General features: G+C 48.7%; 3 protein-coding genes across 10 annotated transcripts in view; all 3 read left to right on the top strand.

Annotated features, from left to right (window-relative positions):
- Window positions 1-5,594, top strand: part of LOC128421948 (oocyte zinc finger protein XlCOF6-like) — a 43,400-nt gene extending 37,806 nt beyond the window's left edge. For 5 of the 6 annotated variants that reach the window (XM_053405324.1, XM_053405320.1, XM_053405323.1 and 2 more), the window contains one exon: window positions 2,445-5,594. In XM_053405324.1, coding sequence (XP_053261299.1) covers window positions 2,445-4,708 — 2,264 coding nt within the window. In that variant the 3' untranslated portion in view covers window positions 4,709-5,594. Of the gene's footprint in view, window positions 1-2,437 lie in introns of those variants that run through there. The other variant, XM_053405326.1, reaches the window with a different exon arrangement.
- The window catches only part of LOC128422014 (zinc finger protein 239-like), a 29,637-nt gene that overhangs the window by 1,425 nt on the left and 13,544 nt on the right, over window positions 1-14,668 (top strand). The window contains exons 2-3 of one of the 2 annotated variants that reach the window (XM_053405463.1): window positions 1,582-1,726; window positions 2,263-2,358. In XM_053405463.1, the coding sequence (XP_053261438.1) occupies window positions 1,582-1,726; window positions 2,263-2,358 (241 nt within the window). Of the gene's footprint in view, window positions 1-1,581; window positions 1,727-2,262; window positions 2,359-14,668 lie in introns of those variants that run through there. The other variant, XM_053405464.1, reaches the window with a different exon arrangement.
- LOC128421945 (zinc finger protein 845-like) overlaps window positions 12,167-14,668 on the top strand; it is a 43,269-nt gene continuing 40,767 nt past the window's right edge. For both annotated transcript variants that reach the window (XM_053405309.1, XM_053405307.1), the window contains exon 1: window positions 12,167-12,279. The gene's annotated coding sequence lies outside the window, so the exon portion shown is untranslated. The remainder of the gene's footprint in view (window positions 12,280-14,668) is intronic.

Here is a 14,668-nt window from a genome sequence, read left to right as displayed (position 1 = left end):
TTTACATATAATCACAATCAGTTAATTAAAATGCATTCTAAAATCAATTCAATTCAAAATCAAAATCAAATTAATGGTAGATACAGCGGTTTTGCCAAGTCCAACCATTGGTCTCCCTGGAGAGGACAGGAAAATCCCGAGAGAAAGTGGGCGGGGCGGGGGGGGGCTTCTTGGAAATGGCTCTTTCTTTCCGCAATCCCACCCAGGAAGCAGCCAGAAACCTTTCCCTCTCTCTCAGACTTCCATCTTTTAAGTGTCTCTTCCACTGCCTGGTTCATTGAGGCTGAGGATAATGTACACCTGTCATCAGAAACAGGGGTGCAGAACCTATTTAATTGATCTCAGGATTGATATAGAAAGTGCACCTCAAAAGCATTTCTGATCCTCTTAAACTTCGAAGGCAATGTCAGAGTGACTGAGAAGGTGAGATAAAACCCATCAGCATCCAATGATAGCCATTGCATGAATCTGCCCAGTCAAAGGACCCATTTTCATGATAGACAGTGCCTGTGGCTGGAGGCTCTACATGCTCTACATACAGGCCAAAGACTGCCAGTATTAGCACAGACGAGGTGTCTGACCCCCCCCCCCCAAATTGACAGACTTTGTGTGAATGAGAGTTTGTGGGTGGGATTATTGTTTATGGCAACCCTGTTGCTCCTACAAGGGAGCAGCCAGGGGTCTGAACCTTCACCCCCCAACGTCACATTCTGTACATGGCCCAGAAGGAAGGACGGGAACCGCTACAAAGCAGGGCTGCCAGCTCCCCTAGAGGGTCCAGAAGGATACCATGGTCAAAGGTCTCCAAAGCCGCTGAGAGATCCAGCAGAACCAGGAAACAGCTTTTAATCTCAGCCATATAGACCATCGAAGATCATCAGTAACAGCAACCCCGGCAGTTTGAGTTCCATGATGAGGCCTGAATCCCAATTGGAAGGATAATGGTGGAAGAAGCTTTTCTGGTCCTGCACCCCCAAAAGCTCCAGGCACAATACTTTCATGAGCTTTGAAAGGGCCATCGTATACTTGGTGGCCTTTTATTAAAAAGACAAATATTCTGACTAGTTTTTAATTGATGTATGATATAAACAGCACTTCTTTTTTACATATTCCACATTGGAGAGATTTTGATACACAGGTCTGAGCTCATCTCTCTGCCTGAAACTGCTGTGTTAGCAGCACTGCCTAGGCAGTGTGTTTCGGGGTTCAGGGCTGCCTAGACAACAAGAGCCCCTTCTCAGCCTGGCTTATATGATCCCAAGGAAAGCCGAGGAGTACGTTAGGCACCAGCTTGGCTGCAGGAGTTGCTGGAAGGAGGTGTGCAGGGCACCATCTAACCGCCTTAGAGAGTCCACTCTGGATTTCTGTAGGTTTTCCTCCATAGCAATTTCTTCTCCTGAAGATAACTCAATAGGAAGTGAGGGAGTGTAACAAAGTATTACGACCAGAGTTTTCCTTCTCGAGGACCTCCCTTCCCTGGTTGATGATCCCCATCTGCCCTCACTTTCCTCTGCAGAATGGGCAGAATTTGCCTTCTTGACTGTGGAATTCATTGTTGTTCTCATCCTCTCCATCCACCAGGGCCTGCCTTCACCTGCAGCAGAATTCCCCAACCCACCAAGGATTTGAGACCCTTCAGGTATACTCAACTGGTTTAGCCGGCCGGTTGAAGCTGTTCCTGGGATTGTGGCCCCTGTTCCATGCTGACAGCTTCTGGAAGCCACAGGTGAGAGCTGAGTGCAGGGTGGGGACCAATGGTGGATAAATTACCCCATAAGGTGCATGACATTTCCCCCACCAAAGGTTCTACCGCTCCCCTAACACCCCATGACATCGTATGATTATGATATTTAAGACAGAACAGGAACAAATTCATGTCCCCAGAAATAACACAACTTCAGGCCATTAGTGGATCAATACAATATTTTCAAGGTACTACACATTCCACTAAGTACAGTTTATCTATTTGCCTTGAATATCCTGCTTTTCAGTGTCATTTTAGGATAGTTCTGCATCAGAAGACAGGCACGAGATCAGACAGCAAATCATTCTTTAAAAAATCAAGCTGCTTTATGAACATTGATTGAGGATTTTGAAAGTTGCTCAAGAATTACTATCATTTGACATTCCAACTTCAGCTCCTAAAAATTGGGAACATGGGTAGGATGTGAGGGAATGTAGGAGACGTTGAAATAGGAGAAGGTGCTAATGGAGCTTGATGTGTTCTCTGTCCCTTAGTTCTCTTCCTTTAAACCCAAACAGGATTCCCTTTCCTCCCACTCTGAACAAGGAGATGGAGAAGACAGTCAGAACTCCAGGGGATGGGTCACCTTTGGTTTCATTAGGAATAGAAATTAAAATGTGTGAAATGTTGAATATGCTTCATTGAATGAGCGCACATAGTTCACATCAATGACCTTCAGCAGGGGAGAAAAGACTTAAAGTTATGGAGTGTAGGAAAAGTTTCAGTCAGAGTGGACACCTCAATATGCATCAACGGACACACACAGGGGAGAAACCATTTAAATGCATGGAGTGTGGAAAGCGCTTCATTAAGAGTGGACACCTCAATATACATCAACGGACTCACACAGGGGAGAAACCATTTAAATGCATGGATTGCGAAAAAAGCTTTATTGATAATGGATCCCTTAGAAAACATCAACGGACTCACACAGGGGAGAAACCATATAAATGTATGGAATGCGGAAAGAGCTTTAGTGAAAGTGGATCTCTTAGAAAACATCAACGGACTCACACAGGGGAGAAACCATTTAAATGCATGGAGTGTGGAAAGAGCTTTAGTGATAATGGAAAACTTAGAAGACATCAACGGACTCACACAGGGGAAAAACCATTTAAATGTATGGAGTGCGGAAAGAGCTTTAGTGATAGTGAAACCCTTAGAAGACATCAACGGACTCACACAGGGGAGAAACCATTTAAATGCATGGATTGCGAAAAAAGCTTTAGTGATAATGCATCCCTTAGAAAACATCAGCGGACTCACACAGGGGAGAAACCATATAAATGTATCGAATGCGGAAAGAGCTTTAGTGAAAGTGGAACCCTTAGAACACATCAACGGACTCACACAGGGGAGAAACCATATAAATGTATGGAGTGCGGGAAGAGTTTTAGTGTTAGTGGATCCCTTAGAAAACATCAACGGACTCACACAGGGGAGAAACCATTTAAATTCATGGAGTGCAGAAGGAGCTTTAGTGATAGTGGATCCCTTAGAAAACATCAGCGGACACACACAGGGGAGAAACCATTTAAAAGTATGGAGTGCGGAAAGAGCTTTAGTGATAATGGAAAACTTAGAAGACATCAATGGACTCACACAGGGGAGAAACCATTTAAATGTGTGGAGGGTGGAAAGAGCTTCAGTCAGAATGGAGACCTTAAATTACATCAGCGGATTCACACAGGGGAGAAACCATTTAAATGCATGGAGTGTGGAAAGAGCTTCAGTTTCAATGCAACCCTCCGAAGACATCAACAGACTCACACAGGGGAGAAACCATATAATTGTATGGAGTGCGGAAAGAGTTTCAGTCAGAGTGGACAACTCAATATACATCAACGGACTCACACAGGGGAGAAACCATATAAATGTATGGGGTGCGGAAAGAGTTTCAGTCAGAGTGGACACCTCAATATACATCAACGGACTCACACAGGGGAGAAACCATTTAAATGCATGGATTGCGAAAAAAGCTTTAGTGATAATGCATCCCTTAGAAAACATCAACGGACTCACACAGGGGAGAAACCATATAAATGTATCGAATGCGGAAAGAGCTTTTGTGAAAGTGGATCTCTTAGAAAACATCAACGGACTCACACAGGGGAGAAACCATTTAAATGTATGGAGTGCGGAAAGAGCTTTAGTGAAAGTGGAACCCTTAGAACACATCAACGGACTCACACAGGGGAGAAACCATTTAAATGCATGGAGTGTGGGGAGAGCTTTAGTGATAATGGAAAACTTAGAAGACATCAAAGGACTCACACAGGGGAAAAACCATATAAATGTATGGAGTGCGGAAAGAGCTTTAGTGATAGTGAAACCCTTAGAAGACATCAACGGACTCACACAGGGGAGAAACCATTTAAATGCATGGATTGCGAAAAAAGCTTTAGTGATAATGCATCCCTTAGAAAACATCAACGGACTCACACAGGGGAGAAACCATATAAATGTATCGAATGCGGAAAGAGCTTTAGTGAAAGTGGATCTCTTAGAACACATCAACGGACTCACACAGGGGAGAAACCATATAAATGTATGGAGTGCGGAAAGAGCTTTAGTGTTAGTGGATCCCTTAGAAAACATCAACAGACTCACACAGGGGAGAAACCATTTAAATGCATGGAGTGCAGAAGGAGCTTTAGTGATAGTGGATCCCTTAGAAAACATCAGTGGACACACACAGGGGAGAAACCATTTAAAAGTATGGAGTGCGGAAAGAGCTTCAGTTTCAATACAACCCTTAGAAGACATCCGCGGACTCACTCAGGGGAGAAACCATTTAAATGCATGGAGTGTGGAAAGAGCTTTAGTGATAATGGAAAACTTAGAAGACATCAATGGACTCACACAGGGGAGAAACCATTTAAATGTGTGGAGGGTGGAAAGAGCTTCAGTAAGAGTGGACACCTCAATATACATCAACGGACTCACACGGGAGAAACCATATAAATGTATGGAATGCGGAAAGAGCTTTAGTGAAAGTGGATCCCTTAGAAAACATCAACGGACTCACACAGGAGAGAAAACATTTAAATGCATGGAGTGCGGAAGGAGCTTTAGTGATAGTGGAACCTGCAGAAAACATCAACAGACTCACACAGGAGAGAAAACATTTAAATGCATGGAGTGTGGAAAGAGCTTTAGTGATAATGGAAAACTTAGAACACATCAACGGCCTCACACAGGGGAGAAACCATTTAAATGCCTGGAGTGCGGAAAGAGTTTCAGTCAGAATTTTGGACCTTCAATAACACCAGTGGATTCACACAGGGGAGAAACCATTTAACTGTATGGAGTGTGGAAAGAGCTTTAGTGAAAATGGAACCCTTAGAACACATCATGGACTCCCACAGGTGAAAAACCATATAAATTTATGGAGTGTGGAAATGTCTTCGATCGGAGTGGAAATTTTAGAAAACATCAGCAGACTTACATTGGAGAAACCATTTAAATGTATGGAGTGTGGAAGGAGCTTTAATGATAATGGAAAACTTAGAACACATCAACGGACTCACACAGGGCTGCAGGCAGAGTGGAATCCTTGATTTTCATCAACAAACTCACACAAGAGACAAACCATATAAATGGCAGCAAAGGAGATAAGAGTTTCAGTCCTAGTGAAAGTCCTGCATCAACAGACTCATGCACAGGAAGAACTTCAATATTTGCCACCCTACAAACTATCAACAAACTCAAAGAGGAGAAGCAGTTTAAATGGAAGGATTACAGAAAGAGCTTTAGTTATAATGGAGTGTTTAGGAAACATCTAGGGAGTCTCACAAGGGAGAACCCATTTAGATGTATGGAGCACGGGACATGTTCCACTCAGAGGAAATCCTTCTTCCGTCTTCAGGGCCCAGCTGAGTGTTGTCATTCTCTCCAACTAAGTAACTCCTGTCTAATCTGCTCTCTGTCTGCATCTCTCCCTGCTTCTGAGACCACTGGAAACGAGGGGGGGCATTTCTCCCCCTCCAGCTCCTCTTCTGAGGAAAGCTGATCTGCCTGAGAATGGATTCCCCCATATTTGGCTTCAGACCATTCCCTGACAAAACACATTGCTCTATGTCCTTCCTGCCTCTTTCGTCCCTTGCTCCCTTCTGCCGGTGTGTGTGCCTGACTTAGATATCCTGTGTGCTGTATTTTTTTTACTGCTGAAACTGGATTTGCTCTCAGGAGCTAAGTTTTGTGCCTCACTGGGGACCCAGTGAGAACTGTATGCTTTGAAAGCTCAGTAAACTATTACGGAAGAAGTCCTGCTGCCTCTATGTGTGTTTTTGATGTCAGTGTGGGACTTGCTCTACACGTGACCCCTACCCCGCTGATGCTTGGCTAAGGCCCTGGAGTTGCTGTACTCAAGCATTCAAGATGGGTATTTGTGTGTCAGACTGGTTTTTGCACCAAACTCTGTGTACTGGTCCAGGGGGGAGGTTACTGTGGGGCGAGGTCCAGGACCGGAGTCGAGGGTCGGCAGACAGTCCTCCACGGGCAAAGCGGGGTCCACAGCGAGGGGCCGGGGCAAGGACAGGAACTCTGGGAGAACCGGACTGGGTGCTGGCCGAAACAGCTCTTCAACGACGTTGCTCCCGCAACCTGGGACCGGGCTGACTGGCGTTTATCTTCTCTGAGGCCAGGGGCGGTCCCAACCCCCAGGAGACCAGCCTCTCCTGGCCTTAAGGCGAGCACTTAAGGTGTTTTTGCTTGGCAGGGGGTTGGACTCGATGGCCCTTGTGGTCTATTCCAACTCTATGATTCTATGATTCCTCCTGGGAGAAACCAGTTCCCTTCGCCTCTCTGCCCTGAGCCTCTATACTTCAGGAGAGGCTGAAGGGTTACTGGACCCAGGGGGAGACTCACCTGCAGGCACTGAGTCCTCAACCACCTCCGGAGCCAGAGTGGATTCACCTGGTGCCTGCTCCTGAGGATCCGGCACAGGTGCAGGTGCTTCAGAATCAAGGCCCTGCCCCAGTTCAGCCGGCCCTGGAGGCGGGGACTCCTGTGCAGGCTGGGATTCCTCCGGTTCAGCCTCTGAATCGGATTCCCAGGCCATCACACTCTGTCTCCCCCACCACCGCATGATCTCCAAACACTACTTATTTAACAGAACTTCATCCCTGCCCCCTGCACGTTCTGAAGAAAACTTTAATGGGAGATCCCCCCCCCAACCTAACTGCAAGAGGGGGAAGGATGGGTTGCAGGTACCAGGAAAGTCTCCTGACGGGCCCATCTTCAGTCATGAACCACTTAGGGGAAACCCAGAGCTACTGCTTATTCTGGGGTTTGGGGAGGATAATATTTTTCCATAGTCCCAGAAGTTATTAGTCAATCATGCTGCTAGGGAGTCTTCCTGCCAGAGGACCACAGTGCATATTGCTATCCTACTGATTTTACTCTTGTTGTTGCTGTTGCTGTCATGGACTGGCTGGGTTCGGGGGGGGGATACACCAGTCTGGGGGACCCACAAGGAAGAAGGCTCAGATCCTGGGGACTGGTGGTGGGATGGCGATGAGAAGATAGAGGGAGAAAATGGAGCAGAATGGGAGAAGAGGTGTTGCAAGCTGAGGAGGAAACAGGGTTTGGTGAGCAGGCAGGCTCAGAGGGAGGAGAGGAGGGGGGCTAGGAGACGGAGAGGAGGCCGACTGCTGAAGCATCCAGGGAGACTCCCCCTCCTGCTGCGACCACCTCCCCTCTCCCCTGGTCTAGAGCACACAGAGAAATCCAGTTCAGACCCATGAGCCTATACATTATATTAATGGGCGTAGGGTTTTTTTGTCCCAACATGCATCACTTTAATCTCATTGACAATGAACTGTATTGTCTGCCCATTCACCCCATTTGGAGAGGTCCTTTTGGAGCTCCTTGCACCTCTCTTTTTTTGAACAACCCTGGACAATTTACATCGACTTTTAAAACTTCCCCTCTTCACCCAGAATACGTTTCGAGTAGCATCTTCACTAGTATGTCACAAATAGGGAGGGGTATCAAAGGGTTACACAAGTTCAACAGTTGGTCACTCCATCAGATACATCTCTGGACACCTCTCCAGTACCCATCACCCAGAGAACAAGAAAACTATCGACATAATACAGTTGTACCTCTGGTTAAGAACCTAATTCATTCCAGAGGTCTGTTCTTAACCTGAGGTACCAGTTTAGCTAATGGGGCCTCTTGCTGCTGGCGCGCCACCATTGCCACCGTGCGATTTCTGTTCTCATCCTGAAGCAAAGTTCTTACCCCGAGGTACTATTTCTGGGTTAGTGGAGTCTGTAACCTGAAGCATCTATAACCCAAGGTACCACTGTAGTAGTAGCAATAATAATAATATTTATATCCCGCCCGCCCCCCTTGTCGAAGCCGGGCTCAGAGCGGCTAACAACAGTAAAAGTAACACGGTTTACATAAAATCACAATCAATTAATTGAAATACTTTCCAAAATCAATTCATTCTAAAATCAATTCAGAATCAAATTACATCCTTGCCCTCAGGGCTTCTCCTGAGATGGGCTTTTAGAACACCTGGCTTGGTCAACTGCCTCTGTGGAAGTCTATTGTCGCCCCTTGGTCACACCCTGGGTGGGGCGAAGTGTACTCAGGGGATTATGGCAGGAGGCCCTGTTTTTGCTGCCCACGTGGCTATCCACTTCCAGGGTCATGGAGGAGGGTGAAGCCTAAATTTACTTTTTCTTAAGAGTTAAAATGGCGTTGGAATGGGAAGAATCGGTTAAAGTATGGATTTTATATGAATTTACAAATTTAGGTATCATTCCCTGAGCTGTCAAGCTGAAAGGATACATTCAGACACAATCTTTGTAACATTGTAGCAACTTTAGGCAATCAAAACCAAAATGGCTATATTTAATATACTTTGAGCAGCAGGAGGGCGCTGAGACAATCGTGCAAAGGCTGAGCTGAAACACTGGTTTGCAGGCAGTTTCAGCCGTCATTGGCTAGCTGTCAAAACATAGTGCTCTTGATTGGTGAGCTTCGGTTATTCATAAATCCCATTCATAAAACACAAAGTCCGTAAATCCCATCCATAATATGCAGAGACCGTGTTTTCTTGTATTTATACAATGTGTGAGTCGTGCATTTGCGACTGAAGAGAGAGGGGTCTGGGGTTCCTCGTCCCAGGGGATCATGTCAGATAATACCTCCCCTGTAATTGCCGTAACACCAGGATGGAATTCCCCCACTCTTGTCACATGCAGCTGGGCTCACTTGCCAGAGCCACCTGGAGATCCTGATGGCAATTCCCATCATCCCTGACCACTGGTCCTGCTAGCTAGGGGTGATGGGAGCTGTAGTCCAAAAGCAGCTGGAGACCCAAATTTGGGAAACCCTGTTCTCCCTGAAGGAGAAAGGAGGGTTCACTTGCATCAGAAAATCAGGTGAGCCCTACAGGATCAGGCCCAAGGGGCCCCTGTCCTCCCAGGGGCCAAGCAGGGGCCTCTTCTGGGAAGCCCACCGGCAGCACTTGAGCACCAGAGAAGGGGGGAGGCGCATTTCCTCTAGGGACACATTTCTGGGGTCCCCACGGTGCGCCTCAGCCTGGCTCCACTCGGCCAGGGCAGCTGTGTGTTGTTTCGCTGCAGGTGAGCCTGCCCCGTGCAACGTGGGGCTCTTAAGGGAACTTCGGGGGGGGGCGGGGGGACTAGAGCTTCCCCGCACTTGCAAAGGACCAGTAGAAGCGGAGGGGAGGCAGGCAGCAGGAGGGCGATGGGGAGGAACCAGCGAGAAGGAGCTCCTGGAGCCTGGGCAGCCCCCTCCCCGCCTGCTCCCGGAAGGTTTCCCGCGCCCCTTCCCTTTTCATTTCCAGGACTGGGGGACCTCAGCATCCCGGGGTTGCTTTGCTCCGGGGGGGGGAAGCTATTTTGTTTGCTGAGGGCAGGAGTCACAATCCTGTCACCTTGTGTTGTGTCTGGCTTTTAGGTAAGGGGGTGAGGCTCAGGTGAGAAAGAGTTGAGAAGGAAAATATCCCCGGGTGCGGATTTCCTCCGCTGCCCAGCTCGTCAGGGTGCCACTTCCCGGGGGTCCCTCCGGTCAGCAAAAGAAGGAGAATCCAGCCAAGTTAAAGAAGCAAACGGCGGGCAGTTGACGTGAACTTTATTTGTTGCAACAAGGTTCAGACACACCAAGAGTAGGAACCCCGAGAAGATGGTTGCATGGATTTTTAAGACCTCTCCCCATTTCCCACAATACATTTTTCAACAGCATCTTCGATGCATCACAGATTTGTCACAAAGGAGGAGTCTTTGGCATTCAGAAACATGGACCCGTCACCCACCCCTGTCAACAACCCCAGTTTCTCACACCTTTTAACTGCCCTCTTCCAATAAGAACCATAATAGTATTCAGACATCCCTCTAGCTGCAAGGCTGTCCTGGGCGTCTCCTTTGGAAGTATCAGGATCATCCTCCTCCTCCTCCTCCTCCTCCTCCAATCCGGCTTCTGCTCCGGGAATAAGGGAGGGGTGAGCCTCCTCCCAAACTGCCAGTTTCTCCCGGAAGTGGAGCTTCTACGCCGGATTGCCGCTCAGCGCCATAGCTCTAGGGGCGCGCCCTTTCGGAAAGGGGAGGAGGGGCGGCAGGGGACCCCCCCAACAAAACATCGATGTTGCAGGAAAGGAATTGAGAATCGGGAGCGAGGACAAAGAGGTAAAGGGGTCGCGGGGGGGGGGAGAGGAGGACCCAGAGAGGGCCTGGATCCCTGAACGTGTGCTGCGAAGGGGGCTTTCCTCGGCAGGGGAGGACATGGGGCGCCCACCCACGGGGTCCCACGAGGACTCCCCGGCCCCGTTTCCCCCGCGCAGGCATCCCTGGGTCGCGCATGGCGAGGGGTGAGCCGCGCCAAAGGGGCCTCTGGGTGCAGGGGAGACTCCGGGAGAGAGGGAGGGGGCCAAGGGTGGGGGGAGCCGGGGGGAGGAGGGAGGGGAGCATCCCTGGGGTAAGGAAGCGAAGCACTGGCGGGGGGCGGGGGGGAGACCAGTCTTTGGGGAGACGTCTCCATCGTGCGCCCACGAGGAATCTCCGGAGGGGCCGGCTCGGCTTCTCCCTCCCACCCAAGAATCGACCCCCCCTCCAAGGCAACCAGAAAAGGATCCCTGGAAAGTGGGGGGTCCTGTCCCCCCACCCCTTCCTTCCTGCAAGCTCCATCCTCTTCCCACCCCATAAGCTCCTGCCCTGTCCAGACACAGCGAATCTGCCCAGTCCAACCATTGTTCGTCCTGGAGAGGAGAGGGAAGAGGAAGAGGAAGAGGGGAGAGGAGGGGCCTTCTCAGAAGCGGCTCTTTGTTTCCGCAATCCCCCCCAGGAAGCAGCCAGAAACCTTTTCCTCTCTCTCAGGCTTTTATCTTCAAGTGTCTTTTCCACTGCATGGTTTATTGAGGATGAGGAAAATGTACACTTGTCATCAGAAACAGGGGTGCAGAACCTATTTAACTGATCTCAGGATTGCTATAGAAGGTGCACCTCAAAGGCATTTCTGTTCCTCTTACTTTTTATAGGCAATGTCAGAGTGACTGACAAGCTGAGATACTTCCCAGTCAAAGGACCCATTTTCATGATAGACAGTGCTTGTGGCTGGAGGCTCTACAGACAGGCTGTGCCTATGGAGGCCAAAGACTGCCAGTATTAGCACAGGTGAGCTGTGTGACCTTCCCAAATTTACAGACTGTATGTGAATGAGGGTGTGTGGGTGGGATTATTGTTTACGGCAACCCTGTGATTTTCTCCACCCAAAACATTTCATGACCTGATATTGCACTACGAATTCCAAAATAACTACAAAAAAATCACAAGATAATACAACTGATTGTAGTATTTATACCCTGCCCATCTGGTTGGGTTTCCAGTACACATAAAAGACAGTAAAACATCAAACATTATAAACCTCCTAATACAGGTCTCCCTTCAACTGTCTTCTAAATGTCAGGTAGTTGTTCATTTCCTTGACCTCTGAAGGGAGGGACCCAGCAGAAGACCCTCAGAGGAGAACCTCAGTGTTCAGAGTGAAGGATGGAGGTGGAGACACTCCTTCAGGTCTACAGGGCCGAGGCTGTTTAGGGCTCTAGGTTGCAGAACTTTCTCCTTCATAACGATCTCCTAGACTGACATATAGTTAGGAGAGTAGGAAAAAACGCTCAGATCAGGAATAAATTCATATCTCCAGAAATAACACAACTTCAGGTTGTTAATGAATCAGTACTACATATTCAAGGATGAAGTTTCCACTAAGTAGAGTTATCCATTTGCTTTTAATATCCAGCTTTTCAATGCCAGATTAGGATAGTCCTGCGTCAGAAGATGGCTCCAATCCGGCTTCTGTTCCGGGAATAAGGGAGGGGTGACCCCCCTCCCAAACTGCCAGTTTCTCGCGGAAGTGGAGCTTCTACGCCGGATTGCCGCTCAGCGCCATAGCTCTAGGGGCGTGCCCTTTCGGAAAGGGGAGGAGGGGCGGCAGGGGACCCCCCCAAAAAAATCGATGTTGCAGGAAAGGAAATGAGAATCGGGATCGAGGACAAAGAGGTAAAGGGGTCGCGGCGGGGGGGGGAGAGGGGAGAGAAGGACCCAGAGAGGGACCCCGCGCCAGCTCCCCAAAGCGCCTTCCGTGGGCCCCCCCCGGCAGGGCCTGGATCCCTGAACGTGTGCTGCGAAGGGGGCTTTCCTCGGCAGGGGTGGACATGGGGCGCCCACCCACGGGGTCCCACGAGGACTCCCTGGCCCCGTTTCCCCCGCGCAGGCATCCCTGGGGCCCTGTGCGCTCCGCGCGGAGAGAGGCAGACCATGAAAGGGTTAAGGGGCGCGAGAGACGCCTAGATAGAGACCCCCCGTCCCTCCCCATCTCGTCTTGGGGGGCCACTCCGGATGGAGAGATGGGTCGCGCATGGCAAGGGGTGAGCCGCGCCAAAGGGGCCTCTGGGTGCAGGGGAGACTCCGGGAGAGAGGGAGGGGGCCAAGGGTGGGGGGAGCCGGGGGAGGAGGTTACTTTATCTTCCTTCCAGTTCAAATCCAAAAATCAAGTTAGTTTGTATCAGTTCTTCCTTGTTTTCAACAAAATATAACCAAATTGTAGCAAATATATCCAGCAGAGACAGCAGAAACAAAGTTCTCTTTTTCCTTCTTGACAGCTAATTTGACAGCTGTCAAACTCTTCTATATCTCCTCAACAGGCTCTCTCGCGGATCACTCCCGGGTCCGGGGGGGGTGGCACTTCAGCTCTCAAAATTAGCTCTTATCCGCCAGTGAAATTACTTATACTGCCAAATCGTGAAATTAATGTCTTTTACCCAATAAAGAAGAAGAAATTCTCTCGACCTTAGTTAGCTAGTCCTTGCTTTAGATTATTTATAAGACGGGGAGACGGACTTCCTGTTTGCGCCTTCCCCGATCATGCCTAATTCAAAAAAAAAATTTTTTTTCTTTACAAATCCAATTTCCGTATTACTCACGGGTTGTTGCTTTTAGAGTCCAATTGTTCACAAGAAGAAGTCAGCGCTCTCCGACCATGGCGTGCGGCTTCACTCCGCAGGAGAAGCAGTCGACTCTCAGCACCGCGCCGCTCACCCCGTCCCCCGTTCCGAAGCCTTTAAAAAGGCTCCTTCGCGGGTCGGGGGGCGCAAATGGTGCCCGCCGAGTCACCAAGTTCACAGGCTTCAGTGCCTGTGATTTCTGAGGGTCCCCGCGTCGCCGCAGCGGCAAGACCCGATTCCTGCGGAGCCGATTCCCTCCGGAGCTCGGAAGGAATCCACCATTAGCCGTTGGCGCTAACCCGGAAGTCCGATCTCAGGATTGCTATAGAAGGTGCACCTCAAAGGCATTTCTGTTCCTCTTACTTTTTGTAGGCAATGTCAGAGTGACTGACAAGCTGAGATTCTTCCCAGTCAAAGGACCCATTTTCATGATAGACAGTGCTTGTGGCTGGAGGCTCTACAGACAGGGTGCGCCTATGGAGGCCAAAGACTACCAATATTAGCACAGGTGAGCTGTGTGACCTTCCCAAATTTACAGACTGTATGTGAATGAGAGTTTGTGGGTGGGATTATTGTTTACGGCAACCCTGTGATTTTCTCCACCCAAAACATTTCATGACCTGATATTGCACTACGAATTCCAAAATAACTACAAAAAAATCACAAGATAATACAACTGATTGTAGTATTTATACCCTGCCCATCTGGTTGGGTTTCCAGTACACATAAAAGACAGTAAAACATCAAACATTAAAACCTCCTAATACAGGTCTCCCTTCAACTGTCTTCTAAATGTCAGGTAGTTGTTCATTTCCTTGACCTCTGAAGGGAGGGAACCAGCAGAAGACCCTCAGAGGAGAACCTCAGTGTTCAGAGTGAAGGATGGAGGTGGAGACACTCCTTCAGGTCTACAGGGCCGAGGCTGTTTAGGGCTCTAGGTTGCAGAACTTGCTCCTTCATAACGATCTCCTAGACTGACATATAGTTAGGAGAGTAGGAAAAAACACTCAGATCAGGAATAAATTCATATCTCAAGAAATAACACAACTTCAGGTTGTTAATGAATCAGTACTACATATTCAAGGATGAAGTTTCCACTAAGTAGAGTTATCCATTTGCTTTTAATATCCAGCTTTTCAGTGCCAGATTAGGATAGTCCTGTGTCAGAAGACGGTGCAAGAGATCAGGCAGCACATCATTATTATAAGGAACAATGGGGGGGGTGTTACCCGTTTGCCAGCTGCTTTCCTTCTGCTTCTCCTGCTCTCTCCATGCAATGCAAGGCATGTAGACAGAGGTCCATCTCCCAGAACAGGAGCTTCCCTGAGCACCCATTCAGCTGACCCCAAGCACCAAGCCTTGCCACTAGTTCTCTGACTGACCCAGACCAAAGTCCCTGGAAAAGATGTAGACCTGGGTCTCATATAATGGTCTCAAATAATGGT

The sequence above is a fragment of the Podarcis raffonei genome, chromosome 10 (genome assembly GCF_027172205.1).
Source record: "Podarcis raffonei isolate rPodRaf1 chromosome 10, rPodRaf1.pri, whole genome shotgun sequence".
NCBI lineage: Eukaryota > Metazoa > Chordata > Lepidosauria > Squamata > Lacertidae > Podarcis > Podarcis raffonei.
This window is presented reverse-complemented; position numbering and strand designations above follow the sequence as displayed.